Genomic DNA, 26877 nt, shown 5'->3' with positions numbered 1-26877 from the left:
TTCCATTTCTGCTTCCCAAATGTTCGTATATAAAATATCAGAAAATATAGTGCCAGGTTATAAAAGTATTGCAAACATAAATAGTGAATCCAGTGCAGACACATTTTATAACAAAACTTTACATCGAACGTGCCAAGTCTGAACTAAGCAATTGGGTTCATTTAAGGATGTAGGAACGAATTTTTTCTAAAGTTAAGAATTTTTTCATATTCTGTGAGCTTGAAGAACATTAGTTTCCAAGACAAACAAGCGAATAAAAAACACAGGTCACCGAACACGTTTTAATTTTATAGGGCATTTTCTTCACCCACTGTTTAAGCATTTCTTAAATTTTGTGAAATTGACGGTAGTGCTTTATAAAAAATAATATCCCATTTAATGTTATAGGGATTTAATGTCTTACAGGTTAAAAAGAATACAAGGTGATGTCATAAATGTCACTAACAGATCTCTTTCATTTTTCCTGTTGACATAATTAACCTACCCATTTTATTTTCAATGGAAAAAATGTATTTAGATCTACAAAAAAAAATTCTGACGGTAAGATTTTAAAAATATTTTGCAGCTTTAATGACACACAAAGATGCTTCAAAATGGAAAGAAAAAAGCTGGGATTAACTGTGCATCTTAGTGCATCTAAAAAACTGTCAAAAACTGGTGAATTTTGATATTTTTCGTTCTTTTTGTTTTAAGTTATATTTTCTAGATAAAATAAAGTGCTATCTTGAAAATGTTTATTTTATTTATAGCTTACCATTATATGTATCAGTCAGGAAAATATCAAAACCAAACCTGGTCTACTTTCATAGATATTTGAAATTACCTACCCCTACCCCGTTGTAAAACTTACGTCAATTTTAGGCAAATGCCAGCCAAAAATAAGGGTAAAAAGATTTTTTCGCAAAAAGCAGAATCTATTTGGTTAAATGGTGCATTATTAACCATATTTTAACAACTTAGCGTTAATTTTTGGCAAAACTTTTGTTAGAAAGCAATATTCGAAGAAATATTTTTCAAAATGGCGGATATCCTGAAAAAAAAAACGCTCGTATATCCTTAAGCGGATAAAAGGGTTTTAATGGCTTACGGAAGGCCGGTGGCTCTACCCAGGTGCCCATTCGTGATGAAATAATGCACGAAGGGGCACCTGGTGTCTTCCCCCCACCATCAAAGCTGGAAAGTCGCCATATGACCTTAAACTGTGTCGATGCGACGTTAAACCCAACAAAAATAAAAAATAAACAAGGGGTTTTAAATACAGATGCGGATACGGACTGATACGAATAAGCAAACTTCCCCGGTAAAATTTTACCAAGGATGTCTTATGACGGTACAAAGACTATAGACATATGTACGTTTAACCACGACAGAATATCAACGAGCTTGGACCAGGTGTCCCCTTTGTATGGTCATTGAAGGCAGTTCTATGTTGCTGCAATGTGTGTTTTAAGACTTATACCCGAAAACTTTACGACATGTACTACACGCATAAAGTCTTGAATCTAGGCCTTTGTCTTTGTGCCTTAAAGAAAACAAAGTTTTTCACCATGTTCATAGAACTTGTGTCCAGATATTTCACATGTGTAGTTTTGAATGCTCTATTTAAACATAGCTTTGCAGAGTAAATCTGTTGTTTAAGTGTTTGCTTCATAATTCATATAACATTTTCAAACATTCATAAAGTGAAAATGCATGATGTCTAAGGTCGTACACATCTGAAAAGTTCTTGCATTTACAACATTTGGCAACTAATTTGCTATAAACACGTGAATGTCTCTATGAAATTTCCCTATATACATTTAGATAATTGTGTTTTATATTAAAGAACACCTTTTTTATTAATTGTTGCTTAGTTAATGATTGAAAATTGTTAGTCTCTACACATATCTCTAGTTAATGCGTACGCTTTTATCTTCCTCAAATGAAATTTCCTTTGTTGATATAGTAACACAGTAAGTAAAAAAGAGTAATACTGTTTTCGTTTTTGATAATACGTTGCAACAATTGTGTAGAGTTTGCATCAAAGTTAAATATGCACATTTATGCTAAAAGAGAGATTATGACAAAATTTTGTTGATACAAATTTAGATTCAGCAAAACATTTACAAGTGACAACATTTAACTAACTTTACATGTATTTAATTGTTAATCAATGTAAAGTCAATATATCTAGCTAATTTTTACTTTTAGTTTCTGTTTGAGCAGGTAATTTAGAATAGATTTTTCGCTAAGTAATCTTAAAAAGTCTTACATTGTTGCAAACTGCATTATGAACTCTGTATTTTCATAAAATGTACTTTTCTTCACAAAACCCGTAAATCATTACACTTTCCTGAGTAAACCAGCTGTGTAGAAACTGTCGGTGATAGTTTGTAACACGACATCGTTGAGACTTGGCCTACGTTGGAACGTACCTCTCCCGGAGTGAACCCTGTCACATAATCGCAATAAATTGGCAGTGTTTTATACTAGAATACACATTACTGAATAGATCTGTATTGACAGGGGAGTAATTTTCCCCGATTGCGCGCCCGGTTAGCTCAATAGGGGGCACGCAAATCTATGAATCACGTAAATTCTATCTAATATGTTTCTCCGAGGCATTTGAACAACACCACTTCTGATTCATATGTAAAATTTAACAAAATTGAAATGACTGGTTTCCTGTCTAATTTTATGACTGGGGTGTATTTAATAATTAGATAAATCCTCGGTCGCTGATATAAATTAATCTTCTTTCAGACATCGATGAATGCACGAGTCTCCCGTGTCAGAATGGAGGCACGTGTGTCAATGGAGTAAATCTCTACACTTGTGCATGTACTGCCGGATTTTACGGAATAAACTGTGAAGGTTTGAAGCTGTCCATTTACATAATATTGAAACGATTTTATCTAAAGGAAAAGTATTATTTTTCACACAATTACAAAATAGATGGTCACACAACAAACAGTAGCAACAATAGTAACAATTAAAGCAACAATGTCATAAAGCAAATGGTTAAAAGCTTGCTATTTGCATGTGAACGAAAAATAGCTATTTGATTTCGTAATCTTATTGCGCACATGCATCAACGGCATGTAGATAATACAATTGTATTGACATATAATTTTGAGTAAGTATTCAAAACAGAGATATATCATACTTTTTGAAGCTTTACACTTATATAGAGGAATAGTGTTCTCATATCTGATTTAATTATATTATAAGCTTCTCTCAAGAATTTACTAATTCCTAACACCGTGTTCATTCTATCATAAAATATCATCCTGTTCTGACCATGAGATACACACCAAACCTTTTTACTGTGGATATAGGATTATTTTTGGATAGGTCAATACAAAAGATAATGTTAACATTACAATGTGTACGTATTTTATTTGTTCTGTGATTCCTACTTAACGTCGAGTTTGAATTGAAATCAAAATGGGACGATAGTCTAAAACAAGATCTTTCCTAAAACGATATTTATTTTCAATAATGTCAATGTATTTTCAGCTCACCTAAGCAATGCTCAGGTGAGATTTTGTGATCGCTCGACGTCCGGCGTCCGTCGTCTGTCGTCTGTCTGTCAACATTTAGCTTGTGTATTCGATAGAGGCTGTATTTTTCAACTGATCTTCAGAATGATTACCTTGATAAAATCTAGACCAAGTTCGAACATTGGTCATCTGGGGTCAAAAACTAGGACACTAGGTCAAATCAAAGGAAAACCTTGTGTGTGCGATAGATGCTGTTCTTTCCATTGATCTTCATGAATTTTGGTCAGAATGATTGCGTTGATGAAATCTAGGCCAGGTTTGAAAAGGGTCATCTGCGGTCAAAAACTAGGTCACCATGTCAAATCAAAGAAAAAGCTGTTGCTTTCGGCTCTGATCCTTTTTCAGGCATTATCTTATGTACCATGTATCATGAATTGTAAATATTGCAATTTTGTTTGAAATAAACTATGTTTAAACTAACTAAAGAAAAAGCTTGTGTATGCGATAGAGCTCTGCTGTATTTTTTCTATTGATCTTAATGAAATTTAGTTGGAATGACTGCCTTGATAAATTCTAGGTCGAGTTTAAATATGGGTCATCTAGAGTCAAAAGGTAGGTCACTAGGTCTAGAGGCTGTATTTTTCAATTGATCTTCATGAAATTTGGTCAAAATGATTGCATTGATAAAATCTAGGTCAAGTTTGAATATGGGTCATCTAGAGTCTAGTCAATGTAAAACATTGTGCATGCCACTGAGGCTGTATTTTTAAATTGATCTCCATGAAATTTTGTCAGAATGATTGCCTTTAAGAAATCTAGATCATTTATGGGTCATCGGAGTTTAAAACTAGGTCACTAGGTCAAATCAAAGAAAATCCTTGTGTATGCGATAGAGGCTGTATTTTTGAATTGATCTTTATGAAATTTTGTCAGAATACTTTCCTTGATAAAATCTAGTTAAAATCTGAATATGGGCTATATTGAGTCAAAAACTAGGTCACTAGGTCAAATCAAAGGAGAACCTTGTGTATGCGATAGAGGCTGTATTTTCCAATTGATCTTCATAAAATGATGTCAGAATGATTGCCTTGATGAAATCTAGGTCAGTTGTGAATATGGGTCATCTGGGATCAAAAACTAGGTCAGAAGGTCATATCTAGAAGATACTTGTTTAAACGCAAGAGACCATATTTTTGGTCCAATCTTAATGAAAATTGGCCAGTTTATTCGTTTCCATGAAGTCACTAGGCCAAACATGTTTACAATGTTATGTTGTGTTTCTCAGGTGAGCGACCTAGGGCCATCTTGGCCATCTTGTTCCTGCTTGAAGTTAATCTTAGTTCAAGTTTAGGTATGCTATGAGCAATAACACTGCAAACGTGTAAACCTGATCTCTCAGCTGGCATGTTAACATGTTGAAACAAACAGATATTTCTGTATGTAAATTATTATACTAGAATACTCATTATAGCAGAAAGCTCTATTGACTGGTGAAATACATTTGATTCCAAAGTATTCCTAGTGGCGGTTGATATAGAATATTTCGTTATGTCGCATATATGTCGGCTTTAGAAGATTTTCGTGTTGTCCTGGCAAGCCTACCAATGCGCCAAAATAAAACAACAAAGTTGTGTTGTGTAAAATTTGTGCGCACTTCAACGCGAAACAATGAAGTTACCAGCGCGCTAGCGCTACAACGAAATGTTTTATTTTAAGCTGGTGCGTTTGTCATTAAAAATATTTCATGATTGCGTGTAGGAATGCACGCCAAGACAAAACAACGGTCTCATGAAGGTGCACGCTCTAGGAAGACATACTGAAAAGTGTTTCATAAGCAAACATTCTATTTCATATCGGCACGCGCGTCATTGTGCAAACATGAAATATTTGTTATTGGTGCGTACAAATGTACGACTATAAAAGACACTGCAACATCTGATTTTATCCTGGATCACGCGCGTCACCACACCAACACGATTTTGTTGATGTCGCGTGCTAGTTCGAAATAAATTGTTACGTTCTGTCACGTTGTATGTTTCGTTGTTGAATGTTAATAATTATTTTTGTCGCTATGGCGCACATGTCAAGACAATACATCGAATTTTTCGAAATTTTGTTATGGCGCGATGGTGCGCGTGCAAAAACGACATGACAAAATGTGTAACATAAGCCTCCCACACGCCAACGCGACGAAACAAAATGCCCTGTATAAGCCTCCAAACCACTTATCAGCTTTGAAGATTCTAGAAAATTACTTTGCCTAGGACGATGTAAAATTCAATGTTTTATAACAGTCATATATTTGTTTTGTAGAAATCAACGAATGCTCGAGCTCACCGTGTCAGAATGGAGCTACGTGCACCGATATGATTAATAGCTACACGTGCACGTGTCTGCCGGAATATTCGGGGATACATTGTGAGCAAGGTTTGCATTCCAATTTATTGAAAAAGGGAAGTTGATCGGTCAGCTTCAGATACGTTATTTAAAGTTTAAAGTTTTAAACAAAACTTCTCCCTAACTCCGTACCCCTACTCCGCCGACCCCATATCTTGGCACTATTGATTATACGACCTCTGAATATTTTTTAAAGTCACAAAAATGCACAACAGGATTTTGGTTTTTAACAAAAGGGCAAATATTTTATTAAATTTTTACTTTTAAATAGTCAATTGATAAATCCTTAAGGTAGCATATAAAGTTTGATGAAATTTTGTTCGATAAAATCTTCAAGAGTCATTTATATTATAATCAGAAAGTACATAACCATGAAAATTTTTATATGTTATACAAATCTTTGAATAGATAAAAGAACTGATTACAGAACTTAAAGCTGCATAAGGATATAGGTCACTAAAAGATCTCAAGATTTCAAGATTTATTTAGATCATGGGTTATTTCAACCATGTGATCGGAACAGTAACACCGTAACAAACAAGTAACTAAACATGTTTATAACCAAAATAGACATATATTTTATACAGTTTCATGTAACAGAAATTACTAAGCCAAAAAGGTTGAATTATTTTAAAAATGAATGACTATTTGAAATTAGATAAAGGAGTCTTACAAATATATAGCCAATTTAACAAGTTCTTTTTTGCATTTACTTAACAAATAATCAAGGCCTTCGAGTTGTTTATCGTCTGATTTACCACGGTTCAGAGTTCAGATGCGTAGGAATTGAACCGCGAGGGCGTTAGCCCGAGTGGTTAAATACTGCAGCATCTGAACGATGAGCCGTGGTAAATTAGACGATAAATTACAAGAAGGCCTTGATTGTTTTCATTCTGACATGCTCATTGATATAATTTAATAGATATTATACTGGACTTCGTTTACCTGAGGAGTAATGTATCGAACGTCATGCGGCAATATGACGTCATAATTGACGTCATAATGCTCTCTTACCGGTCCGCGCGTCAACCGTTGTTTATCGCAGAATATATAGAGCTTGATTTTCTTCTTTGTTTAACTGGAAAACAAATCGAACTTTGTTAGAATTAACAAATAATCAAGGCCTTCGCGTTGTTTATCGTCTAATTTACCACGGTTCAGAGTTCAGATGCGTAGGAATTGAACCACGAGCGCGTTAGCCCGAGTGGTTAAATACTGAAGCATCTGAACGATGAACCGTATTAAATTAGACGATAAATCACAAGAAGGCCTTGATTGTTTTCATTCTGACATGGAAGTTGATATATTTCAATAAATATTATGCTGGAATTCATTTACGCGAGGAGTAATGTATCGGACGTCAGGCGGCTACATGACGTCAAAATTGACGTCATAATGCTCTCTCACCGGTCCGCGCGTCAACCGTTGTTTATCGCAGGATATATTGCGTTTGATTTTTTTCTTTGTTTAACTGGAAATCAATTCGAGCCATGTTAGAATGTTAATTTTAATATGCTTGTTTCTGTTAAAACACGCAGCTTACGCTAAAATGACGTCAGGTTAACGTGCGATGACGTCAATAATTTTGTTGCGACCAAGAAAGAGCACTACTATATTTTATCTACTGTTTTAGATTAAGGGCATATTAGAATCGAAATAATGTATAGCAAAATCGTGTTTTACCTAACTTAATACAGTCAAAATAGGTTATACGTCGCAAGAATAATTCACTCGGGCTACGCCCTCGTGAACTTATTCCGCTGACGTATAATCTCTTTCTGTGTATTAATATCGTTAAAACACGGTTTTTCTATACATTATTTCTTAATTAATTGCAACTTTATTTACATTATGATTCAGGCCACTGGCCCATAACATGCACAGTAGGAATTAAATATTTTACAAATATTAAATTTTCAACAAGGCCGACAACTTGGGGTAACCCCTACCGTGACCAAAATGTGTTACTGCATTCTGTTCCTATTTCTCGCTCGGAGAAACTGTAGTACACATTTGTGACACCCATGAATGGTGGGGGCATATAAATTTGGTCTTATCCGTGCGTCCGTACGTGCGTCCGTCCGTGCGTGCGCGCGTCCGTCCGTCCGTCCGAAGTTCGTGACGCGGCTAACTCGAAAAGCATTTGATATAAATTGATGAAGCCTTGCATGAGTCTTTATCATGATATGAACTTGCGCACCTCCTATTTTTCGTCTGGCTTCGCCCCCTATTTTCAGAGTTATGGCCACTGAAATAGTCAAAAATGCACATTTTCACCTTGGACGCTCCTTGCTCAACAAGTGTTTAATATAGATTCATGAAATCTTGCAGGAGTCTTAATCATGATATGAACTTGCGCACCTCTTATTTTTCATTTGGGTCCGCCCCCTATTTTCAGAGTTATGGCCCCTGTAATAGTCAAAAATGCACATTTTCATCTAATTATGTGCCTAGCTCAAAACGTATTTGATGTAAATTCATGAAACCTTGCTTGGGTCTTAATCACGATGTATCCTTGCACACTTGGCATTCTTCTTGAGAATCTTAGCGCTTATTACAGAGCTATGGCCCTTCAAATAGCCAAAATAATGGATTTTTTGTTTGTGATACTCATTACTCAAGAAGTATATGGCCTAGAATAATGAATCCTTTTCATGAAATGTTTGTTCAGGCTATACCCCATTAAGACTGCAAACATTTGAATTATTGCCCCTTATTTGTGACAAATGTACCAGTGGGGGCACACCCTGTGTCCTACAGACACATTCTAGTTTATGATTATTTTAACAACTGTCTTGCAGCCACAATTTTGACCTTGTTTTTCTTGAACCAGGCGGGTACAAATCTTTTTAACTCCACCTTAAGATACACTGAATAATGTTTTTTCTTTGTTTTTTTTTTTTTTTTTTTTTTTTTTTTTTCATAGACTGTTTTCCTGGGACGCCATGGGAGTACACAGGGACAAGAAACTGGACAGCAACGGGACGACAATGTCAGAGATGGGACTCCCAAACCCCTCAATCGCACTCGTCTACAGACTTACAGTACTTTCCGGAAACCGTTCTTGCTGATGCCCACAGTTACTGCAGAAACCCGGAAAGTTGCGAAAACAACCCCTGGTGTTATACAACTGATCCCTCTGAGAGTTGGGAATACTGTGGCATTGAACCATGCTGATATTATAACCAGTGTAACTTTCAAAACTTTAAGTGCTTAATTACTTAAGTCTTTTTGATGAACAAGGTTTTCTTAATTTTGTGTGTGTGTGTGTGCGTGTGCGTATGCGTGTGCGTGTGCGTTTGAAAGTTTGGTATATATGACAATCCCATTAAAATTACATTTTTGTCTAAAGAAGTCTAAGAGTGGTAACAGAAACTTTTGTTAGATTGTTTGTTGTTGTGCGTTTGTGCGTGCGTGCGTGCGTGTTTTCAAAATATGTTTCCTACTTTATAGTATATCATCATTTTTCATAATTGTAATTAGAAGACACCCTGTACGTATCTAAGAGTTAAAACACTTTCAGGATATATCATTTAACCGCTCTCTTTAAGATTTTAGCAGAATTTTACATAAAAAATGTTTTAGAATATTTTCACGGGGAAGAACTGTTCGTAGAGAAATTATAGTTTTGGCCATAAAATTAACATTGTTAAAAATATCGATCAAACATGACAACAGTCTTAAATTGTTAAAGTCAATGGAATCCTTGCGCCAGTCACATCACACATCCTCTATGTAAAATTTATTGTCAACAAATTTAATAAAGTTTATATTTTGTCATACCTAAGAAACAGTCTTTACTCGAAAGCTCCATTTTGTCTTTAGTAGTTGGATATTTTGACAGGAGTTTTCAAAACTGCTCAAAACCGTAAAAATAGTTAAACAGCGACACATATTTATATCGCTCGCATAATACATTGTCGAAAGTCTATTTAAAATCGTGTGTAGCATGTAAATGTTACAATGTGCAAACATGTAAAGTGCTGAAAAATGTCAGACATTGACGGAATGAAATGCTATAGAACATCGACATGATACCATTTTAACCCTTTTTCTATAATGAACTTGTCCATCTTCCAATTTGGACAGTACCATTAACTATTAAAAGGGGTGCTTACCAAAAAGATGCTGGTTGAATAGCGGACAGTGCAGATCATGATCAGACTGCACAGATGTCAATGCCTTACACTTGCATGGTCGGAGGAAAACTTAGACTCTAAGGCGTAAAAAAATTGTTTGTTTCCGGTATCCCGACCTACCCTAAATTTTTGGCCCGACCCTAAATGTTTTTGGAGAATATTTTTTTCAACTTTTTAACAAAATGATGCAAAACTGCACTTTTTATGCGTTAAACATGGCCAGTGATGTTAGAAATCAACTTACTGATGCTCTAAAGGCATATCCCCCTTATTTGGAATCATTTTTTGACAAAAAAATAATTTTAGGCCTAAACCTTATTTTCCTATTTAGATAGAAACGGGAAACCAAAATTTATAGTCCTGTGTGTCGTCGTACGTCATTCACTGTTTTGGTGCGCCGTAAAACCCCAATCAAATCAAAGTCAATTTTTGAATGTTCTATGGCACAAAAAAAAAAAACAAATAAAACAAAATGTCAGTAAAATTTATAATTCCAATAAGACGCCCAGTTTTGTTGTTAAACGCATGTCGTATTTGTTAGAGGCAGCTCGCATGTGCAATTTTTCCCATCAATAATTTCCCAGTGATGGTAGGCGACCACGTGATCATCAGGTGCAGGACAGTTTGGTCCTAAATGAGATAAAACATACTTTTTTAATATTTAATTAAATACCAGTCATTACGGAACAATTGCCAATAGTCACATATGAAAATACAGTGCAACCTCTGCAGAGCAACACCCTTTGGGAGATGCAGATATTGGCCTCTGTTGAGAGGTTGTTGCTCTATAAAGGTTAAATTGACAGTAAATTTCAACTACGGGAAATTTTGATGACGCTGTTGGGGAGAGGTTTTTGCTATAGAGAGGACCGCTCTGGAGAGGTTGCACTGTATCACCAAAACGTGAAAGCAAAATATTTCTATGTTTCACACTAAAAACAATGACACGTACGATAGTGAAAAGTCAAATCTATTTTGGTGAATTGTATTTTCACCATCGTACTTTCGACATTTCATCATCGTAATTTTGTTGTTTTATTTTTTTTTTACTACAGTATCTTCGACATTTCATCATCGTAATTTTGTTGTTTCATTTTTTTACTACAGTAGCTTCGACATTTCATCATCGTAATTTTGTTGTTTCATTTTTTTTTACTACAGTATCTTCGACATTTCATCATCGTATTTTCGACTTATTATGTATCTTTATATTCTTTATATACTTAAGCGATAAATAGGTTGAAGGTCACTTCACCAAGCTCCGTTACTGCAAAAGTTTATTTCATTAGAATAAAGGAATGTCAATAAAGGATCTATAACCTATAATTAGCAGTTGATACTCGACACGTTCTAGATTTTTTTTATAATTTTTAAGTTGTATAACAAAAATCGTTTATTCAGCCATTTTGGACACTAAATTTGGCTTCCTTTCTTTGTTATTCAAGGATAATGTAACAAAATATCCCTTTAACTGATCACTAGCCGGCTTTTACTGCGAAAGGGAAAATTAGACATCAGCCATAACATGTTCATTGTTAAAGATACAGGAGGTGAAACTAAAATACAAACTTCAAGTACGCACTATCTACTTTAGATATATGTGATATCATTTTTGGTCTCATTAAATAAGTTAAACTCGGACAATAATACAATTGTGTATGAATTACTGATATCCATGAAATGAATTTAGGATATTTTAAAATCAGTAATTTTGAGATATCCTTAAATGATTTAAATTTATCATTAAATCGAATATAGGATATGAAAAAGTGTTCATATTTTAAATAGTGACTTCCAATACTCTACTTTGAGATATTCTAAACTCATTATAGGGTAATACAAAATACATTTAATTATATCATAAAATGATCAAAGATATCTCAAAATAAATTGAAGATATCACAAAATGGTGATAAATAGCAAAACAGCACCCAAATAACAGCTGGTGATCTCAAAAAAAAATCCTGTCACAGATTAAGTGAAACAAACAGACTGTAGTTAGGATTCAACTGTACCGTTAGGGCAGGAGGGACAGCATATTCCTTTCTTCTGCACAGCGTCAACACACGGTGGCAATGGGCACGGTATGGGGTGACAGTAGTGGACTCCACCTTGAGTGCAAGGGTAGGGGCAGTCTTTCAACAAAGGATCGTCGGCTTAAAAGAAGAAAAAAACAAATACAAATACAATTAAACTCATTTTGTTCTGAGCAAAATTGTGTTGATTCTTTCACGTATCCGCTGATGACTTAAGAAAGCACAATTGATCTATAAAACATTTTTCTTAACAAATTGTCATTATACGCTTCAGCCGGAGGTCGAGATCGCGACCCCTCGATTCACATGGCTGTTACCGAAAAACGTTACTCAAATATTTAATTTGAATGTAATATTTACAGTAAAAAAAATGGCGTCACGGTACACTAAATGATATGGTTCACGTGAATAATAAAATCACTAAGCTTCAAGTACTTCAACGGACTTCAATTTTCCCTTATTTAGATTTTTTGAAATGTCGCAAGTGAACTAGATATTTTTTACTTTTCTGATTTTTTTTTAATTTTAAAATTAGTATTTTGTTCTTTTCGTTTACTAATCAGGTACTGTGTTGAATTTTAAAAGCAGGGGCCACCGTGGCCGAGTGGTTAAGGTCCCTGACTTCAAATCACTTGCCCCTCATCGATGTGGGTTCGAGCCTCACTCGGGGCGTTGAATTCTTCATGTGAGGAAGCCATCCAGCTGGCTTAAGGAACGTCGGTGGTTCTACCCAGGTTCCCGCTCGTGATGAAATAATGCACGGAGGGGCACCTGGGGTCTTCCTCCACCATTAAAAGCTGGAAAGTTGCCATATGACCTATCATGTGTCAGTGTGACGTTAAATCCCCCCAAAAAAAATAAAAAAAAAAATAATAAAATAAAAATTTTAAAAGCAGTGGCATACGTAATGCATCCATTAGTCTGGCTACCGTCTGGATAATCATTTTAAATTTTTAGCAATATATTTTTTTTACATTTACTATCTCAGCAAAATTCCTCTTAGCTCCTATGTTTTGAAAAGAAAAGAAGAATAATTATACGAAATCTGAATAGCCGCTGGAGTTATCTCCTATGAACTAAAGACCAACTTTATACACTATGTCACAGTCTAAATAGTTTACTTCTGTCTTAGACATTTTATTATAACATAATCATAGCAAAAATGTATCACAACAGAACAATATGAAATAAGGAAAATAAACAGAAAAGAATAGGTAGCTACAGTGTCTGTATTAGCTTAATTAGCGATGTTAGTCGACACGATATTGTTTTGTCTGGTTATAAAGTTTTAAACATTTTTTTAAAATACCTCTTTTATGGTATAATGTAAGCCGTAGGATTCATGTGAAACAAAGTGTCATATTTACCTTGTTGCACTGTAGGGCAGTGATCGCAGCAATCCCCCGGGGTCAGGACAAGCGGTTGATTACAGGGCTGTCGTGGACACGGTATATGGCCACAGAACACATGCCCATTATACGTGCACGTGCTTGTTAAACACTCATCTATCAAAGAATCCGCGTGACTGCAACAAAATGCGATTAAAATAATATATATTATTGAAGAATCCGCCATAACAACTTTCTTTATAGAACAAATCGATTGTACATGTAAAAGTTCAGGTCTCCTGATAAGACGAGTCCAACTCTTATCTTTTATGTACGAAGTATATGCGTTTATTGTAGTATGTCCGCTAGTAAAAAAAAAATGTAAAACTGCGGTATTGCAAAACAAATCGTCTCCCTTGAGGTACGAAAAATGTCTAAGGACCGCCTGAGTGTATAAATAGTGTTAAAGTGTACGGTTTTTGGTATTAATTACTTCGATTCTAAATATGCCCTTAATCTAAAACAGTAGATAAAATATAGCTGCGCCTCGTGAAATTATTGAGCCCGACGTATAACCGCCCATCGTGCATAAAAAGTGTTAAAACACTCTTTTGCTATAAATTATTTCTTAAACATAAATCTTTTGTCTGTCTTAATAGAGTTCTTAAAGCAATTAAAGAACCGTTTTTAGTCGATATCCATGCTTCTTTAGAATGTAAAAGACATTTGCGAATAATGCTGATGTCACATTTGAGATCCTTCTAGTCATTTCAGGGTGCATCTCAGTTATCTCGCTTTGAGCACGTTTTGATTATCAGGACTTCTTTTTGCGATAATAAAACAGTTCATGTATATCCGGAGAGAGCTCCGCAAAGCGGCGTCTCGGCCCGGAGAATTTTTCTGATAATACTGCTATCACAGCATAAACAGGATATTCAGTATGTGATGGGGGGTGAGGTTGGGGAGGGGGCGGGAGAGAGAGTTTCATTATCAATATGCACGTTTGGCGAAGTTAAACGGTAAGTTTAAGTATTAAGGTAATGGACCCTTAATAACACTCGACAAGTACCCTATAATTGATGGAAATCTTAGCGCGCAACATGGAATAGGCTAAACGGATCGTGCATTACATTTAAACCAGAGCCCCAATACCAGAACTCCTGGCATTTTTTTTTAATTTCTGAGTTTCTATTCTTCTTCTACTTTACAACGCTTTATGAACACAAAATATTCGCACTTATTTAGATACTTTTTCAGGTTTGGTCACAAGAAAGGACTTAACTTGTACATTTAAAGATTCATTCTGATTTAGACACTGAGTTTGGTAAAATATAGATTATCTAGAGCTTATCAGCTCAAACTATCATGCAAACGAAAATGATGACCATTCTAAACATAAGAGCCGTGCCATAAGAAAACCAACATAATGGGTTTGCCACCAGCATGGATCCGCGCAGTCTGGTCAGGATCCATGCTGTTCGCTTTTAAAGCCTACTGCAATTAGAGAAACCGTTAGCGAACAGCATAGATCCTGACCAGATTGCGCGGATGAGCAGGTTGGTCTGGATCCATGCTGGTCGCAAAGCCACTATGTTGGTTTTCTCATGGCGCGGCTCAATTTACATTATTTGGATGATTTGAGATAGTCCTTGGAATATACAGGAAGTAAAGTTCTTTAACTATTTTCATATTAGCATTATAGTTGATTTCTCCTTTAGAAGAAAATTTTGAAATAACTTTGTTTTCACTTCGTTTACATGGCATTTGCAAGATAACGAGGAGTACGCTCAAACGTCATGTACTCAAGAAATATAACACAGTTTTTTGTTTGTTTGTTGTTGTTTTTTTTTTTTTTTTGTTGTTGTTTTGTTTTTTGTTAAAAAATATGTTCATGATAAAAAATATGATATCGTTTTGAATGGATTTAAAACCAGTAGATCAACAATCTTCGAGGTCGGAAAGGGATTGTACTATTTAAAATGGAAGGGTCTGTTACTTGGGGAGATGTTTCCCAAATCGGTATGATTAAAATACTTTTTTTTTTTTTAAATAAGGGATTAATTTTAACAAAAAAAAACCCCCCATACCTTTATCCCCGGTATAGTACGGGGTAAAAAAAAAAGGGGGTTTATTTGTTTAAATGGGGAAATTAAAAGCATTGAAATTTTTGGTATGCAGTGGGCCCGGCGGTAATTCTGTAAAAAAATTTCCCTTCTATCATGAAATCTTTAAACCCTTTAAATTGGGGTTTAGTTGGGAAATCTTAGATTTTATGAGAGATATAATTAGATAAAGAAAAAACCCTCGAAGGGCTGTTTCGTATAATCTTTTATTTTTCAGGTAAGTAGAATTATTTTAATTTGAATTCTCAATTTGCCCATTTCTCTTTTATATGCACGTGCAAAAAAAATGATTATAAATTATTAAATGCCTGCCGGGCTAAAAAAAATTTTTTGTTTTCCGTTATTGGCCTTGAACTCAACCCCCTAGGAACCCCTTTTACACATTCGCCTACACTACAGATACCGATGGGTTTGGGGGTTTTATATTGAAAAGAAATCCCCACCTATGAAAATGAAAAAAAAAACAAAAACCACAATGCCTTGAAAAAATAACAAAATACCTACATAAAGACATAAAAAAAAAAAACAAAAAAACCTACATATGACTTGAAAAAATAACAAAATAACCCACATTGACATGAAAAAAAAAACAAAAAACCTACATATGACCTGGGAAAAAAAAAAAAAAAATACCTAATTTTGACTGAAAAAAAAAAACTAAACACTACAAAATGACAGAAAAAAAATAAAAAAAAAAGCTACATATGAAAGAAAAAAATAACAACTAAACAGCTACATATGAAAAGAAAAAAAATTTAAAAAAATAAAATACATATGACATGAAAAAAATAACAAAATAGCTACATATGACATAAAAAAAAAACAAAATTTGCTACATATGACATGAAAAAAAAAAACAAAATAGCAAATCAAAGGGGAAAAAATATAAAATTGTAATTACACTTTAAACATTTTCAGTGAAACAAAAACTTATTTTTAGTTGTTTTAAACGGGGGTTTTTCAACAGTATTTTTGTTTTTGTAAAGGCCCCGGGCAGTTTAAACCCAATCAAAAAAACAAACCCGTAATTTCCAACTTTCCCCCATGAATCAAAAGGTGGAGGGTGAATGATTTTTAGACACCTATTTTTAAAACAAATTTATGACGGAGGATCGAAATCGCGACCACGCATTTCCCTAATCTGCCTCCGTTTTAAACCCAAGCGGGCGAGCTAAAAAAAAGACTGCCTTCGGCGTATGGAAAACGAATCAAATGTGACTCCCCTGATATTTTGAGTAGTTTTAAACGGGAACGATTTTAAAGCAGGTCAAAAATGACCTACCAAATTGAAAGCGAGTCTATAAATTTAACCCCTAGTGTAAATTTAAAAATGAATAAACGTGGGCAAAGATTATTTTTCAAATGTTGTATATTTTTTTTGTTTTTTTATTAAAGTGCGGGTGGGTTTTTTCGCGGTGTAACAGCTTGGGCCCATCATTCACTTCCTAGCAGCTCCTTTTGGGTTTCTTTACAATATTTACAATGATAAAACGTGCACACATTAAATGTCTTATTGTTGTGAAAAAGTGTTTATTCTGGATTTCTCTGATATAGGGTGCAATTCTTTTAACAACTTTACTGGCACAGACAATGATTGGAAAATCCATCAACGCTAAAAAGACATTCCACCGGAAATAAAACTAACCCGACACCCCCGGGAAGCCCTAACTAAACTGTGCGGGGGTATTTTTTTCCTTCTCAATATCGCAAAGGAAAGCGGGCGCCCGTTTAAGTCAAGATATGTATACTTCTCTGGTTTTTTTGTTGAAGGCGCGTAAAATTTTCAAAATTGGGGTTCGACAAGAAATAAAGTTTCCGTTATTTGCAGTTCTGCACAAAAAAAAAAGGAAGCACGCCGAAATCGTGGGAAGAAACGGAAACGGAAGTACGGCTCTCCTAGACGATTCCGGATACAGGTATGAATTTCTCTCTTACAAAAAAAAAATCATTAAAACACGCTATAATATTAAATCTACAAAAAAATTTTTTAAATTTTAAGCAGAGAACCGGATGGGCCAATATCGCTTACCTAAATAACATTTCTCTAAATTCTGGAAAGAAACTTGAGGGTTTTGGGAACTGGGACCGGCATTTTCCACACTCAACATTTACATATGAATTTACCGTTTCTCCATTGCTGGTTCGTTTTGGGGTTTTGTCCAACAAAAGTGGCGCCCTTTTTTATTTTGTAATTAACTTTCATTATCATTCTCAAAACAATCAATTTGATTTCTGATCAAAATACTTTCATAACGCTTCTTAGTACATTAAATTTTTTTCACCAGCTGTGTCAGGGGGTTTTTTGAAGGGGCTATCGCCACAATAAAAATACACAGCTTTACAAGTACAGGGTTAAATACAAAATTTCCCCTTTCTATCAGCACAGTTACAACGCTTGGTTTTGTTTCGTGGGGGGAAAACCAAGATATTAAAAAAACGCAAAAAAGCTTTCATATCTTTCACTCGTTTGTTATAACATCAAATTGCGCATGTTTTTAAAACGAAAATTTATAGAATAAAAAAAAAAAAATTATAGCTTTACGTCGGAAAAATACACCAAGCCCCCCAAAAAAATAAATGACCGCGCCATGAGAAAACCAACATAGTGCATTTCGCCCCACATGGATCCGACCGGGGTCGGGGCTTTCCGGCAGTCTGGTCAGGATCCATGCTTTTCGCTTTAAAAACCTTTTGCAATTAGAGAAACCATTAGCGAACAATGGATCCTACCAGACTGCGGGGATGCGAAAGGCCCGGGGTCGGGATCCATGCGGGGTCGAAAAACGCCCAAATTTTGGTTTTTCTCACTGCACGGTTTCAAATATTGCAATAATTTTTACTATCACGGTTTTTAAAGCGAACATTTTTGTTTTGGCAAAATTAATCCTTTACCAATAAAAATTTTATTAAATCATGGTAACCCAACATTATTTAAAAAAACCCCGACCATTCAAACTTTTGGTAAGTACAAAAAACATCGTTGATTTTGACTTTAAATATTACTTTTGGGGGTTTTTAAAAAGGGTAAAGAATTAAGGAAAATTAAACTCTTAAAATTCTTGTTACAACTTGATCGAGACCTTGACCTTGTAAAATTTTAAATTTTAAATTGCTGGGGGAAAATTATCTGAAAGGCCTTGTTGGTTTTTTTTTCCCTTTCTTTTTTTTTTTTTTTGTTTTTAATTTTTTCTTTTTTTTTTTCCCTGTATTAATGTTTTCCAGCTTTTCCCAGCTTTTTTCAGCTTTTTCCAAATTCAAAAAAGGGGACAAACACTGATAAAAGGGTTTCCCTTTTTAGAAAAAATTAAATTTTTTTAACAAATTTTTTAAATTGAGGGAAAGAAAGCGGGGATAATCGAAAAGATTCACGTAAAATATTATTTAACAAAGTTTTTGAAATCAGGAAATTAAAACATCTAAATTTTAAAAATATCAAATTCCGTAAAATCCCAGCTTAATTATTTTGGGGCAAACATTTTTTCAAAAAAATCTCCCCCACAAATTAAAATCTATAAAAAATTTTTTAATTAAAAAATTTTTTAAACATTTTAAAGCCAATTTTCAGTAAAAAGGTTTTATTTCGTAAGAGCAAACAGACAAAAATTTTATATATTTTTTGTTGTTGTTTTTTTTTTTGGTTTTAACGCCCGTTTTAAAAAGGGTGGGCCATTAACCAAACCCCAAAAAGGGGTTCCCTTTGGATTCTGTCCCAATTTCCAAACCAGCCACCCTCCCAAGGGTTTTTTTGCCAACTTCCCTATATGAAAAAGGGAGGGGGGCCGTGAATGATTTCAGACACAGTGTCTTTTATCAATGCCCCACAGAAACCTACCCCCCCCCAAAATCGAACTAAAACCCCGGGGCGATCCAAAAATTGCGCTTTCCCCAATTGAGCTAAGGGGTTGGGGCCGAATTTTTTTGTACAGAAAACAAAACAAACCCAATGGATATCAAAATTTTAAATACTTTCCCTTTTTAAAAGATAAAATTTGATTTTTGGGCAAATATTTTTTTTTCCTAAAACTTTGGATTCGTTTTTAAACGGGCACAAAAGAAATTTTGATGCGTTTCTTTTTACTTTTTTCAAAAACCAAATATGAGCCGTCCCATGAAAAAAACCCAACAAATTTTTTGGCGCCGCATTCGAACCCGGGGGCAGTTTGGTCGGTCCAAAGCTGTTCGCAAATTTTTACCCAATTGCAATAGGCTTTGAAAGCAAATTAGCATGGTTTCCTGACCGGAACTGCGGGGAAGCACTATGTTGGTTTTTTTTCATGGTCAGCTAAATTTAATAAAAAAGTATGCATTTTCTCAAGGTCGCTGTGGTACAAAAAGGGAGTTTTTTCAATGTTACAGATTACATTTCAAAAACTTATTTATGAAGTCTTTTTTTTAAAAGGGTTTGGGGTGAAATTCAAACCTCCTCAACGCAAAAAGGTTGTTACTTTTCATGCCTTTTCCTCAAACCCTTCCATTTTTTAAAAGTATCTATTAACTTTGCAGGAATGATAGACGGGTACATTAAATTTAAATCGGGGGTATAGAGCAGAAACCCGGGTAAATAAAAATTATAAGGGGCCAAAAAACCCAACGGTTTACTTCGCGCTTGTTCCAATAATAAAAATTTTTTTAAAACAAGGGGAAATTTCTGAAAATATACCACAAACTGGTTTAGTGGCACAACATCAATAAAACAAAAATGTAAATAAATTGGGAAGTTTTTTCGCGTACAAAAAAAAACCCAAAGGGGAAATTTAACATTGAATATTCTGTGACAAACAAGGGTTTTTGCGCGGGGCCCGTTTGAAAAATTTTATGAGGGAAAATTTGGCCACATAAAACGTCCAAAAGGTGACATGCAGCATAAACAAACTTAAATTTAAAGAGGGGTTTAAAATAAAAAAACCCAAAATCGCCCTTTTAATGGTTTTGGGTTTGTTTTCCATTGTTTGTAGTTAGGTGCTTGGATTTTTCACTCCCGGGGGCTAACTTTTTTTGGAGCTGTACCCTGCACATAAACCCACAAAAACCGTGGAAAAAAAAGAAAATAAACAATTTTTTGGGCCCTTTGGTTTAATTTGATAGAAAAAAAAGGGGTTTAACCCAAATAGTAAGCAAGCAAGGGGTAAAAGGGTTTTAAAAATCTTTTTTTTTTCAGATTTGAAATAACGATATTTAAATTTTTTTGTCGATTTTGGCCACTCCCCCTGTTTATTGGTAAAAACTGAAACGAGACCTGCGAAGAAACCCAAACTTTTTAAACCAATTTTCGGGAGTGCTAAAAAAGGGAAACATGGGACAAAGGGGCTTTTTAAACAGTCTGCCTCCCACCCTTACTTTCAAAATATAAAATTTTCCCGACTTTATAAAAGGGTTTTAGAGATAAATAGGCAGTTTGGGGAGTTGAAAAATTTGTTTTTTATAAATACTCACCCGGGTCAATATTAAACCGCGTGTAGGACATTACTCAAACGGGGTTAAGGGAAATAAAAACAATGGGGGCCCGGGCCAAAAGGGTTGATAAAAATTCCCACGAAAAATTCAGCCTGTTAAATAAAAAATTTTACCCCCAAAAACCCGTGGCTCTTAATGACTGCTTGTATGGGAACGAAAAAAACGTCGGGAATTCATCACAAATAGGGCCTCAAGGGAAAAATTATATTCCTTTTAAAAATAAAATCCACGATACAAAAATTATGGTAAACCAGCTTAGGCATAAACGCCGCGTGTACCATTGCCCAAAGGGTCTATTTTGCAAAAAAGGGCCCCCCCCCAAAACTGAAACCAAAAAAAAATCATTAGAAAAAAAACAAAAAGAAAAAAACAAAAAACTAAACTTACAAGCAAAATTAAAAAAACCCCAAGGTTTTTCGTACAGCCGGTTGAATTTTCAAAAGCAAAATTGTGCCAGGTGTAGACAGTTACAGGGTTTCCGCCAAAAAAAGCACTGAGGCATAAAACCGGGTTTTTGGGACGAAAACAGACATTATCCCAAAATTTTGGGACAGTTGCGTAAAGGGGAAAGGTTATAAAAAAGGGGCTAACAAAAATGTTGAAAAACTTTAGGGAATAGCCCTGAAAAATTGCTTTAAACAAATGAAAACGAGGTTAATATATTAAATGGGGTTCTTTTTCTTCGCAAACGGCTTTAAACAAAAAATTGCAGGGGACTAAATTTTTTCCCTTATAAGGGCTTTGAGGTAAAGGGAATATAATCCCCGGAATTTCAATAAAAAGATTATAACATTAAAAAAGGAAAAACCCCTACACCCCTTGGGCCCCGGGGGGTTTAATAATCATAACAAGTTAGCATTAACAAAAAAACAAATTTTAAAAAAGAGGTCAAGGGCCAAAATTTTCACATTTTTTAAAAGTTTGTACAAACATGAAATTGGTTTTTTTAAAAAAATTTTTTGCCATATAAAGTAGGGTTTTTGGGTAAATATAAAACCCTTACAAAAGGGTTGCCATCAGTAGTCAAAACTTTTACTCGGGGGGTCAAAAGGAAAAACAAAACGATCAACAAACCAAGTGGGGACCGGGGATTTCCGGGGGTTTTTAAGGATCATGTAACAAAGGCGTGAATTTTTTAAGTTTTTGGGGAATTTTTAAATTTAGGAAACTAAAAACAAAGGGGCCAAATAGGGCCTTTTTTACCCGGGCACGGGGGGAAATAAGGGGGACACAAAAAAAGGTTTTAAACCGGGGACGACACCAATTTTTTTTTTGGGTTTTTTTGGTTGTTTTTTTTTTGTATGCATTTATTTCTGCTTTAATATACGAAGTTTTCGTGGGGAACGCCCAGACTTTCCCGAAACTAGTACCAAAATTGTATCAATAGGGGTAATAGTTTGGGGACTGTGCAAATTTAAAACATTTCAGTCTCCGGGGGCCCCCGTCGGGCGAGTCACGATGATCGGGTTAAAAATTAATTTAAAAAGAGGGCTTTTTCTAAAATTATACTCAGTTTCCGTTTTTGAATTTTTAAAAAATCACCGTCAGATGTTTTGAAAACTTTGGCAAAATTTTAAACTAAGTTGTATACAGAGTTTTCCGTAAAAATTGGTTGCTAAAACCCGGGTAACGCCATTTTTTAAAAAAACACAAAATCATTGGTAAGGGCATTGAACATGTTCATATTTTGCTTTTTATTTGTAATAGGGTTATATTTTAAATTTTTAACCCCTGCGGAGGGCAAGTAAATTTGCCTTTGCGACCAGTGCAGACCAAGACCAGCCTGCACTTTCATGCGGGTTTGATCATGGTCTGCATTGTTGGGCTATTCAGTCAGTAAATTTTTCAGTGAAACCCCTTTATAAACAAAAGGTTTTTTTCCAAATTGAATAATGGGCCAATCCTTTTTAGAAATACAGCAGGAAGGAAAAAGGTAGTAGACACGTGAAAAAAAAATCAAAAATTTAAAAAAATTTTCCCGGTATGATTTCGGCTTTCCCGGGGGGTTTTAAAGGGAAATGTTTTGGGTGGGCGGGTTATACCAAAAAAAAAATGTAAGCCCCGGGGTTTTTTGCACAAATATCCCAATAAATTGGGGAAAATCTTTTTTTTTTTTTTTTTCCTTTTCTTCCCTTTTTTTAAAAGAGCAAGGGTTTCCCCCTTTTACTCTGCCGCGTATCATAGTATGTGTAGCTTTAACTAAATCTAGCATTTTCCATCGCATGTTGGTAAAAAAGGGCGGCGTAAGAATTTTATGCTCAAAAAACAAAAAGGATAGTTTTTTTTTAATCATATTTTATTGTACAATTACAGAAACACAAAACAACAATACATAATAAAAATATGTAATATAAAAAGGGTTTGGGGCCCAAAAAGTTATGAAAGGGAGTAAACCCAGGGACTGATTAACGAACTGTATTTTCCTTATATAAAAATTAAACCCCCTTTTTTTTTTTTTTTCTATAGTCGATATATTTTTTATGAGAGAATTTCTCTGAAAATCGATTTTCTAGAAAAGGGTGAAAAGGTTATAAAAGAAGTGTATTTTATATAATGAAGAAACAGCCAGATTTAGTGGTGTTCCCCTGTACCGCTCAGCTACAGTTAAAAAGGGAAGAATCCCAAAATTGCCAACTGAAATTTGCGAAGTACGGAAATTGCCGGGGCCCCCATTATGATTACGGGTTTTTTCCTTATCTTTTTAAAAAAAAAAAAACCCTTTTATTATTAGTTTTTAAAATAAAGCCGGGTAAAAACTGTTCATGGGTTTATAACATGTTTAGTTTTAAGCTTACATTTTCGAAAAAACATTCTTTTTTAAACAGCTTCAAAATTTTCTTCTAATTAAACCCAAGATTAAAAATTACATCTTTCCCGCCGCCTTTGAGTTTCTTTTTTCCAATTTGATTCTTGATCAAACCCGTTGGGTTTAAATATGTTCTTGAATGTGCACAACATCTGTTTGTAACATCAAAGAAATCAAGGAAAATCACAATGGGATTGTTTTTAAAGTTGGGCCTGCGGATAGATAAATGCTCAAAAAGCTTAATATATTGTTTTACCAAGCAGGCCTAAAAAAAAAAACTTTTTTTTCCCCGGGAACTCTCAAAAAAAGACCCTGAAGGCCCTGTATTGTACCTACCTATTTACCTAAAGATCATCGAGATAAACAAATCTGACCAAGTTTCATTTAAATATGCGCATAAATGGGCCTTAAAAGTTAAATGGCCTTTCCTTTTATTTGACCCTGGACCTGTTTTTTGGGCCCGACATACCCAGATTCGAACTTGACCTAAAGATCACCAAAATTTAAAATTCGGGTAAGTTTCAAGAAGCACTTTTAAAAATGTGACTTCGAATGTTAAAAAATTTTCCTTTGGGGGTTGACCCGGGAACCTAGTTTTTAACTGACATAACCCAGATTCAACAGACCAAAGATCACCCAAAAATTTAAAATTCTGACTCAGTTTCATGAAGAAAAGTCATAAAGTGGGCCCTAAGTGTTAAAAAGCTTTTCCTTTGATTTGAGCGGTGACCATTTTTGACTCTACCTAAACCCCAACTGAGCTTGATCAAGATAAATTTCTGACTAATTTTTTAAGAATTGGGCATAAATGTACCTCTACAGTTTAAACTAGTTTTTCCTTTTATTTTCCTGGACCCAGTTTTTATTTTACATAACCCAGATTCAAAACTGGGCCTTGAAATCACAAGATTAACATTTGACCCTTTTTCATGAAATACAGTCATAAATTTTGCCCTTTCTGTATTAAAAAACGTTTCCTTAGCTACCCGGTGACCTGGGGTTTTTTACCCCGGATGACCCAATATCAAACCCCTCTAAGACTTTATTAACCAAGTTTTTATTAAGATTTTGCAAAAAAGTGACCCCTAGAGTGTTAACAAATTTTTCCCTTTTATTGACCTGGTTTCTGGTTTTTGACCCAGATTCCCAAATCAAACTGTTCAAGTTTTTTTTAAGGGTAACAACTGACCAAGTTTCATTAAGATTGGGCCAAAATTGTGGCCTCTCTAAAGTGTTAAACAATTTTTTCCCTTTTATTAGACCAAGTTTTATTAAGCTTTGGCCCAAAAATTGTGACCTCTAGAGTGTTAACAGGATTTTCCTTTGATTTGACCGGGTGACGGGGTTTTTGGGACCCTGGATGACCCAATATCAAGCCTCCAAGATTTTATTAAGAGTAACATTCTGACCAAGTTTCTTTAAAGTTGGGCCAAAATTGTGGCCTCTCTAAAGTGTTAACAAGCTTTTCCTTTGATTTAATCTGGTGACCTAGTTTTTGACCCCAGAGGGACCCAATATCTAACTCGTCCAAGATTTTATTGAGGGAAACATTCTGACCAAGTTTTCAAACGTTCGGGCCAAAATTGTGACCTCTAGGGAGTTAACAGTCAAATTGCTGACGAGGGAAACGACTGGGGACCATGGACGACTGACGGACGACGACGGACCAAGGCGATCACAAAAGCTCCCCTTTGAGCACTTCGTGCTCAGGTGAGCCAAAAATTAGTGGGGGGGATTTTTTTTAAAATTAAGTGAGACATTTCGGAAATTATTTTAGTCAAAAAAATGAATACAAATAAGGAGGTTACGCCTTCAAAGCATCAGCAAGTTGATTTCTGACATCACTTACCATGTTTAAAGCATAGAAAGTGCAGTTTCGCAACTTTTTGCTTAAAAGTTGAAAAAAAAATCTCCAAGGCCATAAAAACATTTAGGGTCGGGTCAAAAATTTAGGGTAGGTCGGGATCAGGTATATGGGCATTTTCTCCAACAATCTAGGGGCCCATCTAGGGGTTTTCTCATGGCGCGGCTCAATTTACATTATTTGGATGATTTGAGATAGTCCTTGGAATATACAGGAAGTAAAGTTCTTTAACTATTTCCATATTAGCATTATAGTTGATTTCTCCTTTAGAAGGGAAAATTTTGAAATAACTTTGTTTTCACTTCGTTTACGTGGCATTTGCAAGATAACGAGGAGTACGCTAAAACGTATGTACTCAAAATATAACACATTTTTTTGTTTGTTTTTTTGTTGTTTTTTTTTTTTTTGTTGTGGTTGTTTTACGTTTTTTGTTAAAAAATATGTTCATGATAAAAAATATGATATCGTTTTGAATGGATTTAAAACCAGTAGATCAACAATCTTCGAGGTCGGAAAGGTATTGTACTATTTTTTAAAGGGAAGGGTTTCTGTTCCCTTAGGAGATGTTTACAAATCGGTATGATTCCATTACATTTTATTTTAAATAATGATTAATTTAGTAGCAAAAAAACCCATACCTTTATCGGGGGGTATAGTACAGGTAATAAAACAGTGTAATATTTGTATTTGTGTAAATATAAGCATTGAAATTTATGCAGTCGGCCGGCAGAGTAATTTGTAAATAAATACATTCTATCTGAAATCTTTACTTTAATTAGGGGTTTTAGTAAACTCTTATGATTTTATGAGAGATTTAATTAAGATAAACTGAAAAAACATCGAAGACTGTTGCGTATAATCTTATATTTTTCAGGTAAGTATGAATTATTTTATAGAATTCTCAATTTGGGCACATACTCTTTTATATGCACGTGCAATAAAATGAGTTATAAACTGTTTTAAAATCCCTGCCGGGGCTAGAAAAATTTGTGTTCGTTATTGTCACTGTGAACTCAACCGCTGGAATCCATTGACACATTCCCCTTTACACTACAGATACCGATGGGGGTTTATTTATATTGAAAGGGAAATACCTACATATGACATGAAAAAAATAACAAAATGCCTACATATGACTTGAAAAAATAACAAAATACCTACATATGACATGAAAAAAATAACAAAATACCTACATATGACTTGAAAAAATAACAAAATACCTACATATGACATGAAAAAAAATAACAA

General features: G+C 34.7%; 1 protein-coding gene across 1 annotated transcript; it reads right to left on the bottom strand.

Moving 5' to 3' along the window:
- Positions 1–10491: 10491 nt before the first annotated feature.
- LOC128554013 (kielin/chordin-like protein) lies at positions 10492–13693 on the bottom strand. The gene is made up of 3 exons (XM_053535218.1): positions 13422–13693; positions 12034–12174; positions 10492–10648 (listed from the first exon to the last, which is right to left on the bottom strand). Exons 1-3 carry the CDS (start codon positions 13627–13629, stop codon positions 10536–10538), a joined length of 462 nt encoding a protein of 153 aa, XP_053391193.1. The 5' UTR covers positions 13630–13693; the 3' UTR covers positions 10492–10535.
- Positions 13694–26877: the final 13184 nt, after the last annotated feature.

The sequence above is a fragment of the Mercenaria mercenaria genome, unplaced genomic scaffold (assembly GCF_021730395.1).
Source record: "Mercenaria mercenaria strain notata unplaced genomic scaffold, MADL_Memer_1 contig_4633, whole genome shotgun sequence".
NCBI lineage: Eukaryota > Metazoa > Mollusca > Bivalvia > Venerida > Veneridae > Mercenaria > Mercenaria mercenaria.
This window is presented reverse-complemented; position numbering and strand designations above follow the sequence as displayed.

Bases quoted from the DNA above. Each gene is read 5' to 3' on its own strand.
- LOC128554013 (XM_053535218.1), bottom strand. From the start codon at position 13,629: ATGGCGGATTCTTCAATAATATATATTATTTTAATCGCATTTTGTTGC. The intron at 12,175-13,421 runs GTAAATATGACA...TCTTCTTTTAAG, and splicing joins CTGCCCTACAGTGCAACAAG to CCGACGATCCTTTGTTGAAA. The intron at 10,649-12,033 runs GTACAGTTGAAT...TATCTCATTTAG, and splicing joins CTGTCCCTCCTGCCCTAACG to GACCAAACTGTCCTGCACCT.